This window comes from Toxotes jaculatrix, chromosome 13 (assembly GCF_017976425.1).
Source record: "Toxotes jaculatrix isolate fToxJac2 chromosome 13, fToxJac2.pri, whole genome shotgun sequence".
NCBI lineage: Eukaryota > Metazoa > Chordata > Actinopteri > Toxotidae > Toxotes > Toxotes jaculatrix.
The window spans coordinates 6704901-6725833 of record NC_054406.1 but is presented as its reverse complement, the minus strand read 5'-3'; the positions used below and the strand labels follow the sequence as shown (position 1 = coordinate 6725833).

Genomic DNA, 20933 nt, shown 5'->3' with positions numbered 1-20933 from the left:
TCTCTCTGGCCCCCTCCCTCCTGCAGTGTTTCACATTACACTGCATTAAGGCATGACGGCATGACTGAGAGGCCAAGGTTTAACAGCTCGGGGTTCAAAGCACTGTGTGCTAATGTGTATATCTATCGCTGAACATGCTCCAGTGTGTGCCAGCATTTATTTGTTTATTTGTGTATGTGTAGGTTTTTATGTGCTGTTGTTTTGCTATCCGTGAAAGGGCCAGCCTGAGATGTAGACTGACAGGATTTTCACTAATTGAGGTTTTTGAACTTAATAGCGCAGTATTTGAGTTAAGGTTATATTTTGCGATTAGGTTTAAATTGAGACGAGTGTTAAAATTAGTCTAGTAGTTGAGTTTAAGTTTAAGATTGAAGTTGGGTTTACTTTAGCTTGATTTTTGATTGTTTATTGTTATTATACATAATTATTTAAACATTTTTAATTCCGCTCCAACAGTCCAAACCCTGTTGTTCTTTTCCGCAACACACTGGATAAGGTACTTGTCAAGGTGAAAGGGGACCGAAAAATCAAATATGGAGAAAAGAAGCTCTGTGGATTTAGATCCAGTGCATGCATCTAATAATAAACTATATTTTCCATGTTTACTAGCATTTAAAAACACAGGTGTTCTTTATTTGATGTCATTATAAACTCTGGGATTTGCCCGGCTGAAGGTCTGCTGAAAGCTTGGCTTTACCAGTGTGTACTTGGATTAGACCTATGTCTGCAGAGCTGCACAGAGTCAACAGAGAGGCCCCTCATAAGGATATTGTGCCATGCATGTGTGTGTGCATCCTTGTGGTCATTGATCAGCTGTACAGGCAGGGAGATGGGAGATAGGCATCACATGTTAGTCTGTTTATCAGAGCTGGGGCCATTCCTCACCTCACTCCTTGTGGCAGGCAGATGAAGAGGAGCAACAGCTCACACCATCCATTACTCTCTCTTTCTATGTGTCGCTCTACCTTCTCCCTCCCTCCCTACCTCTACAGTATATCTCACTCTACCTGCATCTCTTTGCTTTCTCTCACTCTCTTCCTCTTTTTTTCCCTCTGTCTTTAAGCGCTCTCCCCTTGCCATCTCTTTCTCTCCCACTTTGTCTCGCTGTCTCCTCTTCCCTGTGTTTGAAGTCTTCCCAGATCCCACAGCAACATATGGAGGGAGAGAGCGAGTGAGTGACTCACTGAGACTAGGAGAAAGAAAGAGATAGGGAACACATTGCATGATCAGTCAGGAGTTACAAGGGGTTGAGTGCTGCAGGGTGGCTGGTGGTGAGGATTGAGAAATATATGACAGATTTTCTTGTAAACTACCCAAAGTGGGAGTCTAGAAAGTGCTGTCTCTCGCTGTCTCATGCTGACAAACATATTAGTCACTGAATTTTTTTTTTCTGCCACATACACACGCTCATACACACACACAGACATAAGCGCCATGGGTGCTCATTCTTTTCTCCCTCTGTTCCTCTCTCTCTCGCTCTCTCTCTACTTCCTCACTCTCTTTCACCAACACACACTCCTACACACAAAAACTTTCAAAGTCACACTTCTCAAGCACCTACTCTAGGGGAATGAGTGTAGATGAAAAAAACATCCGGCTTTCCACTCTGTGTGAAAGCCTGACAGATGTCCGTGTGTGTGTGTGTGTGTGTGTGTGTGTGTGTGTGTGGCCACGAGGCAAGAAAAAAAATGAAGAGAGAATCTGTGTATGGAAGGCAAAAATTCGAGGAGGGAGAGGGTCAGTGTGTGTTTGTGTATGTGTGTGTGTGTGAGAGAGAGAGAGAGAGAGAGAGAGAGAGAGAGAGAGAGAGAGAGAGAGAACAAGAGACAATGGCTCGGCTCAGTGTTCCTGTATAAGTACAGCACAGGTGTCTTCACAGCTGCCTAATATAGCCTGTCCTCACCTGACCCTTTTTTAAGGCTCTGCGTTAAACACATGTATGTGTACAAGCTTTTATACACACACTAGCACACAGTTTTTAAAAAGCTGCTTTATTGCCATGATAAACTACATTTACATGTGCACTGAAAATAGATTAGTTAGACAAAATGCATTTTGTTCACCCCAGAGCACAGATGAAAAGATATTAATGCAAAATAATTCTTCACAACTTGCTAAACTTGAATTAATGATTGGCAGCAGCTGAGTCATTCTCCGCCGCTTTCTCATAAGTTTGGATCCAGCTGTCATTATACCACGTTTTGGCATTTTTCGGTATGATTATGCAAAATGTTGAAATTCGTAATCTTTCTGTGAAATCACTCTATGAGGTGAAGAAGTGAAACTCAATTTTGACCTAACTCGTGCATGCAAAATGAACATACGTAGCCAGTCCCTCTTTGAAAGCCAGGTCTGTCCGTGGCTGCCTCTCCCCGGGCCAAGCTTTGATCCTTGAGTCTGTACAGTATATAGTCAAGATTCTTTTTTTTCCGTCTTGGATCAAGCTCAGACAAAAGCATACACAAACTGTCTCTGTCTTTTCCTCTCCCCTCGTTGCGACACAGCCAAAAGCTGACTGCATCAGTAATCAGTCATTGGCCATGCAGGGTCCCCGGCCAGGAGCTTCTCTGCTGTGGAATTCATCAGCACATGGAACCAAGGGCAGCACTTAGGGGAGTTATCAGCCTCACCAGACAGCTGGTCGTGTCTGCCAGTGCTATTAGCGCACATGTGAACACACACTCGCACACACAAACCGATAGGCATGCTTTGAGACTTTCTTGATCTCACATTTAGTGTAAAGAGGGTGTACAAATACACACACGGAAGCGTTGTACACCTTGAACACAAAGGCCTTCCACCACGCACATGCACACGCACACATCCATACATCCCTAGTAACAGCAAGGGTATATTCATCCGGTGAAGGTTCTCTGTTTTTGCTCACTTGTGAGTTTGGTCCAGGCTCGCTGATCCCTTCTGCTCCTCTGAGCCACTATTCTCTGAACAGTATAGCTCAGTGTACGTAGCCCTCTGGAGGAACAAGGGCAAAAGAGTGGCACAAAAAGATGGAGGGGGGGTGGGGTCAGATAAAGAGATGAGGAGGGATGAAGAGAGAAAGGTAAGAAAAGAAAGGAGGAAAACACAAGATGGTGAGGAAAGAAAGGAGAGGGAGGGAGAGCAAAGTGAGAGAGAGGAAGGGCAAGAAAAGGGAGTGTGTGTGTGTGTTAGTGTGTGCCTGTGTGTATGCTGATGAAATCTGCCGTCCTCAGCAGCCTCCCGTTAAAAGAAATCGGATTAGCTCTCCTCCGGGAGAGAACCTTCAGGAATGCAGATGACGGATTGCGGCGCACAGGTTTCTCTCCTGGACTCTTAGAGGGCCTCACACACACACACACACTTACACACACACACACACACGTGCACACCATCACCAGACAAAGGACTCGGTTTTCCTCTCACTCCTTTTCTCTCCAAAGGGCATTTCTTCATTTCCTCTCATTCATAAAAACATGATTGTACGTGATTGAAATGGAAAAAGAGGCGTCCTCAATACTAATTCACTTTGTCCTATTGACTAAGCTTTTCCCCACATTGGCTTTGTCACTTGTCAGTTTTTCCAATTTGAAATGAGTTGATTTTGATTTGATTTAATTTATCTGAGAACAAAAAGAATCAGGGTCTAAATCACGTTATTCCCCAAGTACAATAAAGGTACAGCGAATTATCTTGGTGACATTGGTGCAGGAATGTATTGACAGATTTCCCAGAGACATACAGTGTATACCGGCACAGAGGAACACGCAGCAGACAGCAACAGAAGACAATCCAATAAATAATGTACATGTCCAATGTATGTATACTATATCATTTACAAGATGTTAATCTTATCTGAGAAAGGTTTACCTTCTGAAATGTTATGACTGAATGAAATGACTTCTGCAGGATTTCTGGTTGTTTCTCAGTTTTTGCTTCTGCTAAATTAAGACTACATTTGAAGCTGGAGCCAGCAGGTGGTCAGCAAGAAAAATTCCCAAAATGTTGAACTGTTCCATTAATGCTGTGCAAATGAGGAGAAAAGAAGTTGTTTCATAACCAGCATTACCTGTAATGTCCTCTCAAATGTCACATTTCCATTTGTTGCAGTTTAATCTTATTATATTGTTTTTAATCCATCTCTTTTAGTTTGTGATTAATCCTGCATGTTTATTGGTTTCTCTCTTTCAGACTGGCATGGCGTTAACATATGATCCCGCTGCAATGCAGAATGGGTAAGAGCTTGATGGTCAATCCATCCTTTGCACCATCTGCTACACTCACCTCTTGGCTCATTGGACCCTAGTCAATACCGCTGTCACACATGAAGATTAATGTATTGTCTGCACTTTGTTACTGTTTGATTAAAGAAATCTAAATGGACTTCAAATATCAGTTTTCGTTGGTGGGGTTAAGGAATGGCAGAGTCTAGCTGAGTGAGCTTGTGTGTGTTTAGATGTCTTTGGGTCTTTAAGTATGTGTGTGTTCCTGTGTGTTTCTCCGTCTTTGTGTCATGACTTAATGGCACTGTGGAAATAAATGACCCAGCAACGTGTTTTATTTTTCCCCACAGTACTGAGACAGGAAGGAGAGCACTGAGGCTCCCCTCTATCTCCCTCCGGCCTCAGTCATTCACAGGAAGCTCCTGACTCCCTGCTTCTTAAACTACTTATCCCCCAGTGACTCAGAGTCAATCTCAACCAAAAAACTGGATGAATAGCATCACTCATTACACACAGCCTGCCATGTAAAAGCCTGCTTTGCTGCAAATCTGCCAAATTATATTCCCACAGATATTAGCAATGGACCTGCTAGGAAAGGACCGATTCACTCTTAATACACTCAACCTGAAGTTTAGCCTAATGATTGTCTTCCAGGAAAAAAAAGGGGAAACAGGGTGAATGTAAAAGTAGTGAAATTTATTCAAATGTTAACACAATGTAGAAATAAAAAATATGGTGAATTATCTAACTACAAATCTAAAAGTATATAGCCAATTTAATTCATATGTTAATGCAAAGTAGAAAATGAAAATGCAGTTGAACTGAAACTGTGAACGAAAAAAAATGCCACTTCACATTTGTGAGACTGCGCTTACATCAAAATTCAAGTGCAAATTGAATTAGTGAATGTAAAATACAATTATGATGCAAATTAGCATATATAATGCATATATATGCTATTGTGGGACTGAATTTACATTTTCTAGTTTGCATTAATATTTGAATAAATTTAACAGTAAACTTTCATAGGAGAACAGCAAAGAGGTTTTTTTTTGGCCCATATTAAGACAAAATCCAACCTAAAAAATAAGTGAATCTTACTCCAGCATCTCATTAGTGACATATGAAGGATATTTTAGTCTTTTTTTAATCCCTTGTGTTTTGTTGACATTGAATCTACTTCCTCATTGTTTGGCATCTCACAGACCCCACTGCTGTGTGCGAAAAATAATAATTATGATTGAAAAATCAATTTTTTTTTCTTTAAATATCCAATATGTTTTCTTATCAAACTGAGTTTATAGGAAATTAAAGTTCCCTTTGCCACAGATTGAACTTGCATATTTGATGCAGGTAACAGAATATGGAAATGACTTTAAACTGTTGCTATTTAACCACACAAGGACATATTTTATGTTTTATGTTTTATGGGCTATACATGAAGAGACATATATATATCTACAGTATGTTATCTGACATAGTAATGTTACTTATGCTTGAGTATGATGAAAATCCATTTTATGTAATCATGTTTGGGGTCAGCTGGTTCTTCCTCTTCACTGGAGTTTTGAAACATGTCATCAGTCTCACTAAATGATCAAAAGTTAAAGTATTAAGCTGATAAAACTATGAATAAAATAATGTCATACACAGCATAAAGAAGTGATTCTGTATGTTCAAATCCAATGTGGTGTCTTGAAGCCTAGTACATAACTTGTCTAATATACTCACCAGTAATATGATCTTCAGCTCAGGTGACAGAGACTGCTGGACGTTTCACTCGGCCTCCCAGGGGATAGCAGCAACATTCGGCTGCTATAAACCTTCAGCAATAAGATAAAGTAGCATAGCGACCACCTCACTTCTCCGCAGCTCATGTCAAACCTTAGCTTCTTAAAATGCATTGAGTTTTCTCCAAGCTAAGCGTACAAGCGTGCTGCTTAAGCCAGCCATCCAGCATGGCACACTGTAGCCTTAGTAGTACAATATGTGTGGAAAGAAATACAGACAACCTCCTACTTTATACGATGACAAAGCTCAGTTTGATGTGATAAAACCCGACTTTTCAATTGAGAACTCTATAAGACACTTCATGAAACTTTTATGTGGCGTTCAATATATGGCCAAGTGTTTGCTCAGAACAATCTACGGGATAAATCCACAGTGTGTATGTGTGTGAAAATGTGTGTGTTCTAGTTTGTTCTAGTTTGTGTTTTTTCTTTATTATAGAAAGAGAGAAACTTTTGTAAAGACAAAGATTCACCAGTTAACCATTTTAACAACAACCCATTTTTCTATTAAGGTAACAGAGTGTTATATTTATATTATGTTATATACACCTAATTTGACACTTCTTCTGTTGTGGACTTTCCTCTCTCTCTACTCTTCTTTACCTCCTTATACCCCTCCTTCCTTCCCTCCCTCCTTCTTCCTCCCTCTCTCTGTACCTTCTCAGGTTCTACTCCTCGCCTTACAGCATCGCCACCAACCGCATGATCGCACAGACCTCCATCACGCCCTTCATCGCTGCTTCCCCCGTTTCCACATATCAGGTGGGCCATAATGCACTGCATTATGGGTAGATTTCTGTGTGTGTGTATGGTGTGCGTATACGTGTAATAGGAGGGTTTGCTTTCTGTAGGGTGGATAGAAGAGAGGGGGCGGGCTGCAAAACAGCGTGAGGTTCTCTCTCCCTCTCTCATCGTTTCTTCGTCGCTCCAGCTGTGCTCGATGACATCTGTTTCGTAGGCGGCACACACAACAGGCATCAGAAAACAAGCAACAAAAAAGGGGATTAAAAAAAAAGCTGACAGGGTAGAAAAAAAGAAAATCACCCATCAAGAATGAAAGTGTGTTGGAAAAACAAACACTTTCTTCCTTCCCAGTCTTCTGACCTCTTTGTGCTCCTTCAGCTGCTAATGCAGTGAAAGAGTATTTTTTTTTATTTTATTTTATTCTTGCAAACTTCGAAACAATCTCTTCCTCTTCCAAGGTGAATTTCCAAATTCCTCACAGCTGTGATCCGTGGAGCAATGAAACAGAACACAACAGGAAAGGGAAAATTGGCTGTGTGAGATGTCAAGAGCGTTATCTGTTTTCAGTCACTGCACATTTCACGTAGCACCCTTTGCCAAATCTAAGCATCAAGAGGCACTGCCACTGTGCCCTCTTGCTCAGACGCTATCGTTTAACATCGGCTCTGTTTGGTATGCAGAGACAGGCAGACAAGGATAGTGAGCAAAAGAAAGGAGATGAAGGATAGATGAGAAAATAGAAGGGACAGATGGAGATAAAGACAACTAGGGAGAGGAGGAAGGATGGTACCGGTGGTGGTGGTGATGGTGATAGCGATGGCTCGTGTCGGGGGTGGGGTGGGGCAGAGGAGGGGTGTTGTTGAAGGTTGCTGTGCCCGTCTTTGAGGCACGCTTGATTAAAACTCTGGTCCAGTACCTGCGGTGGAGGGGTAGGGGAAAGAGGAGGAGGGAGAAAAGTGGGCCAAGGCGCGTCTCTAATCCGCTCTCGGAAGGCTTCCCAAATTGATTTATCAAAAACAATGGCCAGGCTTTTGAGGAATATTAATCCTCACAGTTTCAATATCGGGCAGCTCTGCCGCCGCTTCCTGTAATATTGCCCTTCAGCCAGTCACGGCAGGAAGGTGAGTCCTTCATCTTCTGTTCAAGTACAAAGACACAGAGGAAAAAGAAAAAGAGAAGACAAGCCAGGCAGGCATACATGCCAGACAAAAGGAAATCACTTCCTTTTATGATGGAAACTACTGCTTTTGTAATGAAAATCTCAAGGTGCACAGAAATCACTGTATGTTCCATTTTTACTTTTATGTTTATGGTGAGTGGATATTTTTTAAGCTACTATTTTGATGGCATTGATTTATCAAATCTGCAAATGGCCCATGCCAGCAGCAGTGTTCTGGTGTTCTTTTAAGCCTGGCTCTGGTGAGCTTGAATGATGACTGGCTTTGTTTCCTGGAAAATGAGCTTTGATGATCCACATGACAAGAGCCAGTCCAGGCCAGATCACTACCAAGATCTCAGCTAGCGCCATCAGCCAGCCGTGGCCTGGTTTACATCACTGGCTCTACAGACTGGCTCACTGGGGGACTAAATATGTGACTGACTGGGTGGATGTGTGGCTGGCTGGCTTACTAACTAGCGAACTGGCAGACTGTTTGGCTTCACATGTGACTGGTTGGGAGAGGAGCCAATTGGCTGACCGAGTGGCTGAATGAGTGACTGACCAGCTTTGTGGCTTTTTGGCTGACAGGCTGTTTTAAATGGTAACACAAGCTGTGAAGTTCAGCCAGAGGTAGGGAACTTCTTAGGTCATGAACATAATACCGTTCACTCACACTGAAACTACTGTAGCTGCAGAGTAACTGTTACCTTACTAACTGCTGTCATGTAGAATAAGCAAACTCACTCTGTCTGAGCTGTTTTTAGGTCCTTTGGGAAAATCCAAGTCAAGTCTGAAGTCGGTCAAGACAAGTCCAGACCAAGTCTTCATAAGCAAAAGCACAGGCATACAGTCTGTTTTTTTTTTGTTTTTTTTTTGTTTTGTTTTGTTTTTTTTGGAATTTCACTAGGTCAAAACTCCAGACTTAAGTGTTTTGGATTTTGAGGGCCAAGTCGCGTCCCAAGCCACCAACAGACTGTGCGATAACAGCAGCCTTACAAGTTCATTGTATGTCTCACAGGGCTTTCACACCAAAAGTGCAAGTCCGACATTGCGCAAAGGCCATCATTTCCATCGGAGAGTGCTCTCTCCGATGGAAATGATGAGAGAGCACTCTCTGCTGCACTGCACTGTGAAGTTGTGTGGAAAAGGTTGGACTAAACTGAACTTTGAACCCAAGTACACTGACTTCCACAGCACATGTCCAATGGTTTTGCATCAGAAATTTTGGTTCTAAATTTCTGATGGTGTCTCTTCTTTAGTCTGCAAATCTTTAAATCAGCTGTGAGTGGACTTATCTCACGTAGCTGACTAAGGCCACCATGTTATATTGATGATCAAAGATTTTACCACTTTTTTTTTTGTCCCCTTTCATCTTGGACAGCCCAAACTCGCACAGCATAAAGGAGCCTGAAGTATGACCAAAGTCTAAGTCTCAAGACTACAGTCCCACTCTCTATTAAATAAATTGCGTGATGGTCACGCATTATCTTGGTTAGAAAATGCTGAAGATTAGTGAATGAAGATAAGCTTTCTCTGTGTCTCTCTGCTGTCCCGTTCAGCTGGGGAGAACAAATATTGCCATGTATAAACAAACAGACTTGGCTTCATGTTATAGAATATCAAGCTTGTTTAGGTGTGGATCCAAATCACGTATTTGGGTTGGCTCAGACGATTGATTGCTCTTATAGCAGATTATTCCATGTTTGTCTTTGTTTAATCTAATCATTTTACCGGGATCAGTGGCCAGCCTGTGTGTTTGTCTGCTACAAGCTGTCTAATTCCCCTCTCCAGCACATCTAAAAGCTCTGTTTGTTCCTCCATTCTTCCAGTCTCTTGATCACTGTCTCTTGTCACTGTTTCACCATCTCTTTAACTTTCTCATCCACATTTCTAAATATGCATGTCTGTATATGATTTCCTCTTGTAATCGCTTGGCATGTTTCTGAATTCTGGCCCACAAATTTTTTGGGGGGTTAAAAAAATAATCCTGCTGGAATTTGTCTGTCCTCCCCTGCAGTCTTTCCCCAGAGTTTTCAAAAACCCTCTTTCACCCCTCTTGCAAAAGCACTGGGCATGGCATTAATACCATTATTATTATAAGGAAGGAAGCTAATTTAAAAGCTCTATGCACAAGTCATACTGTTGGCAATAATGAGAAGGCAGGAGAGACATTTGCTGCCTCCAGACTTTCAAATTCTTTTTGTAATTCTTTGGCACAACTTAATCTGTGTAAAGTTCAGCCATTTTGGTGCATTAAAACCAATGCAATCACTTTAAAACCTCCAGACTCAAGAGTATTTGAAGATATTGTGAATATTTGAAGAGCATTTATTGCATTTTTTGTGGGATACCACTTGGATCTGACTACAACTGAAGAAATTTTATGTTGATAGCATAATTTTACATTTCATGTGTTTCTCCTCAGGTCCAGAGTACGTCATGGATGCCTCATCAACAATATGTTATGCAACCTACAGTAAGTACTCAACTATTCGCCTGCAATAGCTGCCCTTAACTCCCCATTGGATCCCACCCTTTGCTGAAAATCTATGGTTTCCCTCCAGTTTCTCCTTTCTGCTCAGTGTTTCACCAGGCTTGTTGAAAGGTTTCAGGAGGAATTCATTAAAGGACATTTATTTAACATTTGTGCTGAAAATAGTTTACAACATGGCAGATTTTTTATATTTAGAACAAAATGACTGATCAGAAAAATAAGTTCTGTCTGGAAAATCGTTTAAGACACATTTTTCTTTGGTTGCAAGTCAAGTCTTAAACCATCTAAATTGCATACATGCAGATGGCATTACAGTACCACATGAAAACGTCTGATAGGGATATGACTGTTTCTATGCAAAGCTCCATAAAAGCATATTATCCCATTCTGACATCCACGTGTTTCCATCTTTCCTAAGTACACAAACATATTTAGTTTTATTTTTTTTGGTTGGCAGTTTATGAGTGTTGGTTATGCCAGGAAGCCATTCAGTATCATTTACCAGACCACAGCACAATACAGACAGGCTGTACACAGTTGCTCTGGGTTACCGACCGAGACAGCAGACAGGGAAAAAAATGAACATTAATTAGATTTAGCACAATTTAGTACAGCAGTGAGGTAGTTACATTGCATCCAGTGATATTAAATCATCTTAGTAGAAGAGTTCTAAGAGTTCAAAATTTTTTTTAGGTCACAGACTCTGCAAATGAGTTATTTAATATTTTAATCACTGGCAAAATAATATTTTCCTACTATTAGTAAAACAAAATTTACTTTGGATGGGATTTTATGGATGTTTCACTTTTAGATTTCAAATACAAACCTTTGAAGTATAATGTTTTCAGAACCTCAGATAGCTCTGCTTTTATATTCAGTTTTAGATCCATATTTTCCATAATGTTTCTATAGCACTGTTAGGGATATTTCCCAGATCCGTCTCCCTAATGTTAAAGCAGCAAAGAGCATTAGTAGTTAAGTAAATTGTTTTAAGGTTTAGCTTAAATTGATCCTAGCACCATAAGTGTTCTCGTTTTGTTGCTTAGAGGTTTTAAATCATTCTGCCAGAGGCTTTAATGTTTGCTTGAGGCTTTTTGTGGCCCCTGAAGCACATTCAGTGCACTTTGTTCTCTTTTGCTCTCAGTTCATTCACCAAATGAGACTGGGAATCAGTCAAGGGCACAAGTATTTGATTCTTTACAATTGTGAACCGGTTTCACTATATCACAGAAAAGAATTTTCTCAATAAACTTCTGACTTAAAGACTGCTACAGCTCAGTGCAGTGCAAAAGGAAGTGCGTATATTTCATATTTCATACATAATAGTAAAGCATATTATTGTAGAACTGTGCTATACTACTGCAAAGTGCGTTACAGCACAGTTCATAACAAGCACGTAAATATTGTACTGAGGTTATAATTTTATTGATGCAGTACGTTATTTTCTCTTTGAAAAATAAATTACCACCCTAAGGGTAACTTGAGTTATTTCTTTTTGCCAAAGTTACCTCTAATGAATCACACTGCTGTATAATTTAAATCATACTTTAGCATCAAAGTTCACTATTCTGTACTAATGATCAAATGAATATGCATGCAGGTGAATAGGTAGCACCTTACAATTAGGAGTTATGACCCAAGATGTTTTGGAAATAATTAAGATGTATGGTGCAACACACAGTTTAGAAACTGGAAATGTTACACAGTGTATAGGTAGCAAATAACAACTTGAAAGCCTCATAATAGATTATAAAAAGAGACGTTCTGCAAGATTTTTAATGAAGAACACACACATATACATACAAATTGAGTAACAGTGTAGAAAAAAGAAAAACGGACCAAGAAGGCAAATTTTCATCTGGGGTAGATGTTAATAGGCACACAGAAAAGACAATTAATTAATATTTTCTTTAATCTGTTGCTGTTTAAAAAAAAAAAAAAAAAAAACAATATTTGCCTCAAGCTGTCCATCAAAGTCTTAATAACATTGTTAGTCTGAGTCAAGTAGACAACTGTTTGTGAGACCCTGCAACTGAACAAATTGGGAAACACTGGACTCTGCAGCTGACAGTCCAGCGCTCACTCACTGGAGTGCACAACTAGCCGCATGGCTCCCCGCTGTGGCCATTTACCACTCAGTCCTACCCATCTCACTTCCACTCCCGCTGTGGGACAGTGAACATGTAATCTGGTCGCAGCAGGCCACCAGCCAGGCAAACACTCACACACACACACACACACACCCAGCTGCAGCTGCCCTCCAAGCCACTCAGTTTGCCTTTCAGCCACATGACCTCCTGCCTTTCCTACGAGTATCTTAACTCACCCAGCCTCCTCACCTCACCATAGTTTGCTGCCTTTTGCAGTCAGGGCTTCACTTTCCTGGTGGCACTTGTATCACATAGAACTGAAGCTAACTCGCTAACAAGCTAACCATTTTTGCTGCTGTTGCTGTGTCTGCCTGCTCTGAGAGTGAAGCTGTTGTGGGAGGTAGTTTACAAGTGCAATTGCTAATTTTTGCCTGATACATATTTGTGTGCTCTGTATGTTCTCTATTGCCATATGTGTGGTCCATACTGGTTATTCCCAGCCAGCCCGTATGACTGCCTGACGGCCATCCATCTTTCAGCCTTATGTCATTAGGCCTCTTGGAGCTGCTGGCAGTAGCAGCTAGCCAGTAGCCACATCATACTGTGGTGTATATCTCATCATGCCTTCATGCCAGCAGTGGCCATGTGGCCATATCCGTCCCCATGGCCCTGTCCCCGTTGTGTTCTCTGTCACCAAACGGCTGCTAGGCGCTAACCCCAGCTGTCACAGCCGTCAGTGGATCATAGCTTCCAATCTGTCTCCCTTTATGACCCACGCTCATATCCGCTACAAGCCACATACACAGCAGACCGCCCCTTACACTCACACAGTCTGCCACCAGCTCAGTGAATCACATCAAATTAGCCAAGCGTGCTAGCTTCAAGAGCTCGGGGGGCTACTCAGAGCATTAAAAACCAATTGATTGTGCTGCAATTTGGCGGCTCCCACCACGTGTCGCGTGTTAACCCAGTGAAGCATTGTGCAGCGATGCTCCTCGTGTCCAGGCAATATGGAGGCGGCCGAGCATGGACGGGGAAGAGGTCACAGCTAGCCAGTCAGACTTTGTAGAATAGAATAGAGCAGTTTCAAGTGAACATTCAACACTTTGTGCACTATGTTTATCCTATGCATTTTATGTGTGTAAAATTTATGTAGTATATAGTCCCCTCTATAATATATTCCCCTATAATTCCCACAGCATAAATTTACTTGTAGTCACTGTTAAAACTCAACCAGACTCCGTGTCTTTCCAGCAAAGACACAAAGAGTAGGGCAGCAGCTTCTCATGGCTGATTAGCTGACTACCAGCTCTGCATCCTCCTGTCCCAGATACAGCAGTAGTCAGCCGCTCTCCCTTGTGTCTTGCGCATTACAACACACACTAAGTAGCCACGAGGCCATGCCTCTTACAACCGTTGCCCCACTCACTCCTCTGTTGAATTTTTCAAACATGCCTGAAGACAGGCTTCTAGCAGAATCTGAGGGTGTAGTCACTCTTTAAAAAAATCATCCCGTGTTAAGTCCCGCTGTGAAGACAATCATGATAAATTGCCTAGGTGAGGAGCCACCTTCCACTGGGATAAAGAACTCACTAAGAAATGATATACGGACCTTAAAAGCGTTAAGTACAGTGGCTGTGACTAGGGGCAAATTTAGCTTGTTTGCAAAATGATTAAAAAGGTCGATAGAGTTATATATTGTTAAAAAGCTTTAATTAGCTTTTCCTGATGCTATGTTATTGCATTGATTTGTTTACTTATTTTTTTCCTTATTTCAGCCTTCCAGCGACTTTGTAAACTTAAACTCCATTATAAAATAGTGTTAAACAGTCATTTGTTGGAAGTAATAGATGGAATTAAATGGTGTTAAAGTTGAGAACAACCTGGCGAAGAGTTTGCTCACTGCACAGTAAACAGAGAGCACTACACCATGTACTTCTTCAGCAAAGGTGTGTTGTTTTATCTGACTAGATTAAGTTTGACAAGTCCATCCATACGTAACTGGACTTCATCCCACAGAGTAGTCGGCACTTTGTTAGCAGTAAAAGAGAGAGGGAGAGAGGGAGGAGAGAACAGTTTTCAAATTTTGTTTATCCCCAATTAATGGGCAAGATGCACCCAGCGTGGAACTTGATAGAAAGTGACAGTGTTTTTTAAAGTGGACAGCTAAATGGGGTTTCAGTCTGTTCTTCCAGGTGTTGTTTTTCTTTCTTTTTTGGCTTGTTTCATCACTTGTCCTCCCTCTATTTTCTTCTCACATACTGTCTCTCAGATGTCCTAATGCTGTGCTCTTTTTGGCAGTTAGGCGTGGGATGTCAGAACAGAATGGCCGCTTGCCTTTTATGCTCCGTTCTTTGGCCGGTGCTACACAAGTCAGCAGATCCCGTAGAAGGGAAGACTGAGGGAAATAAAAGGCCCCAAAAGACAAATACACAAATGCAGTTCACACACAGATGCACAACTGCATAAACCCGCGTATTGTTTGAGTGCAAAAACAAGTTCTTAATGGCAAATCTCACTTATGTACAGATCATAAATCACACACACAGACTCTCAAATTCACTTCACACTGCCAAAGAGTGCTGGAATAGCTGCAGTGCCAGCCAAGCGCAGCATTGCTGTCTTTCCCCATGACTTATCCATCCTCTTTTTTCCCCCCTTTCCTCACTCTGAACTGTATGGGCTTCAAGTATGTATTTGCCGGAGTGTATTGGCCCTTACATACTGAAGGTGAATTACTGAATTCCTCTCCATTGCACCCAAGCCGGTTCCCTAGCTCTGGCTTTGAATAGAGGCTCGCAGGGGCTCTTAGAATTGAACCATAACTATCTGCCCTCATCAGATGGGGGTGAATCGGTGCACTGTGTGATACCCATCTCCCCGCTTGACATTAAAAACGCTCCATGGATTCAGAGGGGGAACATTATGTTGGTCTCATGGATTTAACTGGCGAGGCAGAATTTGAGACAGGGCTACAGTCGTCCTTGAGTTGCTCTCGCTTCTCTTTCTCTCCTCTCTCTGTCTTTTTTCCCATCCTCTCCTTTCTGTACACCTCCCTCTCACTTCTCCCTCTTTTTTTTCCTCACTCCATCTCTACTGCTTCTCCTTCTGTCTCTGTTTCTCTCTTCTCTTCGGAGTACGTCTGACAGATTTTTTTTGCTGTGCCAGTGCCAGCAAAAATCGTCTGTTCAGGGTTAAAGTTTCATTCATATAAGAGAGATATTGTTGCAGTGCCACAGGGTGACTGACAGAGAGATTGAGCGGCTGAATTTTCACTATAAGTTTTTGGATATTACCTTGAAAAATTTTGCAATTGCAGCAAAAATACATTTTGAGACAAAAGCTGATAAGCTTTTGTGGACAGGCTTTATTAGCTCGCTGTTTTCTAATTGGATTCCTAATCTTTTTTGCTTTTGTAAATAGAATAAATATTCTGGAGAGATCCTTGTGTGTGAAATGATCCATTTGTCTGCAAAAGGCAGCCACAGAACGGCTGATAAACAAGCGCAGTCCGAGCGTGGAGAGGAATGGACCTCCCATGAAGACATGACAAATACTGTTACATGCTTCATCTAGCACCCTTATCCTCTCCCGTACACACATACTGTATATGCATCCACACAGACACACACACTACAAATCCATCCTAATATTGTGTCCTCCTCAATGAGGACAACTTAGCGCTTTCTTTTTGGTAATAATCTCATTTCTAAAAGCATTTTATAGCCATAAACAGCCCCAACAGTGATGAAATTAACAGTTTCTCTCTTTCTCAAAGACTTACACTCACACACACACAACAAAGCAACAAAATTGCCATGAACAGTCGCAATCATGGCCAGTTACGGAGACATGCCCCCATATTTTGACCTGTAATTGTAACCTTTTTTCATTTTGAAAAAGCTGATTTCAGCAGTAAAATATTTTAGAGTAATCTATATCCTCAGAGATATTACACATGATGGACAGACAAATGAATCAATAAGTGGAAGGAGGCTGATCCATCATCCCTCTCATTTTCAATTTCATTTCATTGTGGAGGACAAATAGATCACAGTAGATAAACATCTTTGCCAGAAGTGGGAAATCCTTCATCGGTTTCAGGCTCCACATGTTAATCTGCTAGCGTACATCGTTGTGGCCCCTGAGCAGCTTCACTGTCATTAAGCTTTTCAAAACCCTTAGAAAATGAGATTTAAAATTTCAGTGTGATGGTGAAGGCTAAGATAAGCTGCTATCTGCATCACTGTTCACTTGTGAGGCTTCATTCACTGCTAGTCATCAGTGGACACTACTGTTTCTCTGCTACTTCAGTTGGATAAAATGGGTATTTCACCTTCCTGGCTCTGGCACGTCGTGTCTTGTAGACAGACTGTGTTGGTAATAGTAGGGCAGCCCTGATAGTCTTTTAGCCCCAAAGAGGGATTCATGCTGTGGATTAGAGTGAAAGACCCAGGATGCTGGCTCCCTTTTCTGGGCTTACCCGACTAGAAAGGTGCCTGGGGGCGTCTGGAAACTGTGGTCAAAGTCGAGGTAGGTGAAGGCAAAGTTGTGGGTGGCTGTTGTAGACCGTAACAAAACACAAACACAGAACAAGAGAAATAAGAGCACATTTACACACATATTCAGATCATGCAGGAATATATATTTAGAAACACATGGGAGACAAAGACATAAACACACTATCTACACTCATAACATTCCTTAATTAGTAACTTCTGGGTTTTTTTTCCTTGATTTCTATGGATACAGTTTCATTACCTACAGTATATAGCCTTCAGGTGGGCAAGCCTGCTGTATAAAGGGTCCCTGGCATTCTTTACTGTATATAGTTACCAGTCAATCATCAGCAGATGTTCGGTAACACCAGGCTTTCCAGACCAATAACGACTGGCTGAACAAGCTAAGTCTGTGTGTGAGTGTGTGTCACTGGAGATGGAGAAATGTCTACACAGTACGAGGTCTTTAGCAGAATTACTTTAACCCTGTGGTGTGGAGCTGGAACACCTCTGCGAGTATCCTGCAGTGTGCATATCACACTTACACAGACACAAAACACACTAACACACACACACACACACACACACACACCAGCATCAGTGTCCAAACCACAGAACCTCACATTGAGAAACCAACTGTCAAATACAGCGAGGAATGTGTTGAGTCAAGCGCGGGTCCGCTTTCATGTGGACAACACAAGTGATGCTTTGTTAGAATGGAAGACTCAGGAGTACAGTCTCAGTCATTGTGTGGCGTTCTTGAGGTTTTTAATGTGCCCCCCCCAACTTTCACATTTCACCTGTCACCAAAACTTTTCATTGTTTATGCCCCATTCTTACTTCTTACCAGGCTATTGGGGATTAGTGATAGATTGTCAGAATAGTACCCTACATTTGCTTTCAATAACTAGCTGCCTACTTGCAAGCAGTAAAACTTTAGTGCCTACAAGGTGAGGATCGGCGTGTGGCCTCTGGCTGTTTTCACTTAGAGCGAGGGCAATGCCACTGGCTGAAGGTAGTGATATATCAACACCGGTTTGAAGTGTAGATAGGCAATAATGTTGAATATTATAACCTGCAGCAGTAATAGAAATGAGCTGGCTTGATGCTCTGATCAGGTTTTTTAGGGCTGATACTGATCACAGTCATCAGAACCAGCCAATCTGATGCTGATCTTTATGGCATTCTTATGGGGAGCTTCTGCAGAAGAGATCCAGTAAAAAGAGACTTTCCTTATTTATAAGCTTCATGTTTATTTTTGTTTTATGCTGTAACTACATTGGTATTTCATTTTAAAGCTAGTTGATTTATTTTTTGGCTATTCACCGTGAGCAGTGCTTCATTACATGTTTTGCTTCATTACAATCCAATAACATAATAAATACTCAGAGACATTTTTCTGCATGATGAGTGCTTTTACTTTTGATTTGAGACATTTTGTTGAAAACACTGCCGTATTTTTGATTAAATATCATTTTGAATGTAGGACTTTTAATTTTAATTGACGATTTTTATAGTATGGTGTCACTTACTGAAGTAAAGGATCTCAACGCAGTCTGCATGACTGCATCTCAATTTCATGTAGGGCTAGACAGGAATGTGAGCTCCCTATGTATGGTGGAGATTCTTCAGCCTTAATGGATCAGGCAGTAAAAACACCCTCCGATGGGTGACATTTATGTATTTGCCTCACCTATTTTAGAATTGTTATTTCCGATCAGCAAACGTAAAGAGCAAGTAATGAATATCAGCTGATACCGATCAGCGCTCAATCAGCTGGAGCATCACTATTTACTTGTAATGAGCGGCCATTAAAAAAACACTGCTGGTTGTAAGATTTTTACAAGGTTTCTTATTTACTGTACGTTGTCTCAGGTTGCTGAGTGTATATCAACGTATTTAACAACCAGTGGGCTGATATCATCTGTCTCCTGTCTAGAGCGGGATCAATACCATCTTAACCAAGATGGGGTTTTCACAGACATAGACATACACACTTATATACGCAGGGACACACACACACCAATACGTGCATACATTGAGAAGATCTGTAAACATCATCTCATACATTTGTAACAGATACGTCCGCAGCATCCATTATCCTGCTCTCTTTCCTATACACACACACACGCACACAGAGGACAAATCAAAAACATATATTGTCTATTTGTGTCAGTCCCTTTCTCATTTTCTTTCCTCTCTAGTCTGACAGCGGATGGACGCACAACCAAACAGACACTCACATACACACCAACACACAATAAAACCCCCTCTCTCACAGACACTCGGTCTCACAAACACAGAAAATCGAAATCACAAATCGGCTTAACTCTCCCTGACACGTCTGTGAATTAAGCCTTTCCGATGCTCTCCCTTTCCCATTATAAAGGCATTGTTAGAGGCTGAATCAGTAACAGGTAGCCCACAGCTCCTGCTGCTTCCCTCGCGCTCCTCTCTTTTGCTTTCCTTCCCTCTTCCTCACCTTCTCTCTTTTTCTTCCTCTTTCTTTGTCTTCTCTCGCTTTTTCCCTGCGCACCCCTCAGCCCTTCTCTTTAATTCTCACTCCTGCCTCCCCCTGTCCGTCTCCCCTCGCTCCCGTCTTCCTCACAACCTCCATCAGCTCTCTCCTTAATCATCTCTCTCCTGTCCTCACCGTCTTTGTCTCTCTCTGCTCGTTTCCCCTCTCCTTATTTTTTTCATCTATCACAGCCAGTGGTGGAATGGAACTAAGTACTATGTATTTCCATTTTGTGTTAGTTTTCACTTCTACTAAAGTACATTTCATGATGGGAAAGAGTTTTTACTCTGCTACATTTATTTGACAGTTATAGTTAGTAGTTACTTTGCCATTTCAGAGTTTACATGCCAAGTATATGATCAGTTTATAAAATATGATGCGTTATGATACAATAAACTATCCAGCAGCATGTAAAGTTGTATAATTTATCCCCACTAGCAGCTACAACATTAAAGTACTGCTTACGCATTAATGCATTGGTAATAAAAGTCCAATAATTTATAATAATTTTGCCATGGCAGGGGCCACTCTGCCTGTGTGTTGAGCAGTTATACTTACCTGAGGTACATTTTGCTGATCATGCTCTCATACTTCCACTCAGGTAATGTTTGATTGCAGGACTTTAGCTTGAGACATCTTATTTTTACATTGGGATATAGCTTAAAATGAGTAAAGGATCTGCACAAGGTTGCACCATTAAAATTTAAAATTGTAAATGTGTAATTTCCCCATTGCGGGACTATTAAAGGTTTATCTTATCTTATCTTAAGATTAAAAATTTTCAATGAATGAATTGGTTGCCAGGGTACATCTGTAGTACTGCCCAGTCAAAAATAAAAAAGACACCAGCTATGTAAACAGATAGTCAGCATTGTAAATTTTTACAAAAAAGCCTGACCAATACTGTTTTATTTAGTCATTTAGCATAATGTTGAGGAACGTGTTCAGTCTTCCCATTACATTGTTATTAAACAGCACTGTGATCAGTTGTCAGGTACAACAACTAACCTCTACAGAAGAATTAGTTTGTGTGGTGCAACCTGTGTTAATTTAATGATGCAGAAACATCCACTTAGTAAACGCATACATTATAACAAGGCTAAGTTTGAACATGCTAAGAGCTGGTGCAGCTGAAGTACTTCTTCCACCACAGATCTTAGCATTCTACACAGATTCTTTCTTTTTGTGTGGAGGTGTAAAGGCCGGTTTATACTTCTGCGTAGGATCGACGCAGAGCCTCTGGGAAGGATCACATGAAGCTTGCATATCGAGTGGGAGAGAGAGGGAGACGAGAAGGGAGGGGAGGAGGGAGGAGAGAGAGTTAGCTGACTGTGTTGTGAATGCAAGGAGTAGACAAGCAGAGCGATTCTGACAGGCTGTGTCTGCACAGTTTGTTCTCCAATAGGCCCACACAGAATCACCAGTGGGGTGCACACATGA

General features: G+C 41.4%; 1 protein-coding gene across 7 annotated transcripts in view; it reads left to right on the top strand.

Moving 5' to 3' along the window:
* The window catches only part of rbms3 (RNA binding motif, single stranded interacting protein), a 253831-nt gene that overhangs the window by 216419 nt on the left and 16479 nt on the right, over positions 1 to 20933 (top strand). For all 7 annotated transcript variants that reach the window (XM_041052649.1, XM_041052648.1, XM_041052647.1 and 4 more), the window contains 3 exons: positions 4168 to 4211; positions 6655 to 6751; positions 10318 to 10368. In XM_041052649.1, coding sequence (XP_040908583.1) covers positions 4168 to 4211; positions 6655 to 6751; positions 10318 to 10368 — 192 coding nt within the window. The remainder of the gene's footprint in view (positions 1 to 4167; positions 4212 to 6654; positions 6752 to 10317; positions 10369 to 20933) is intronic.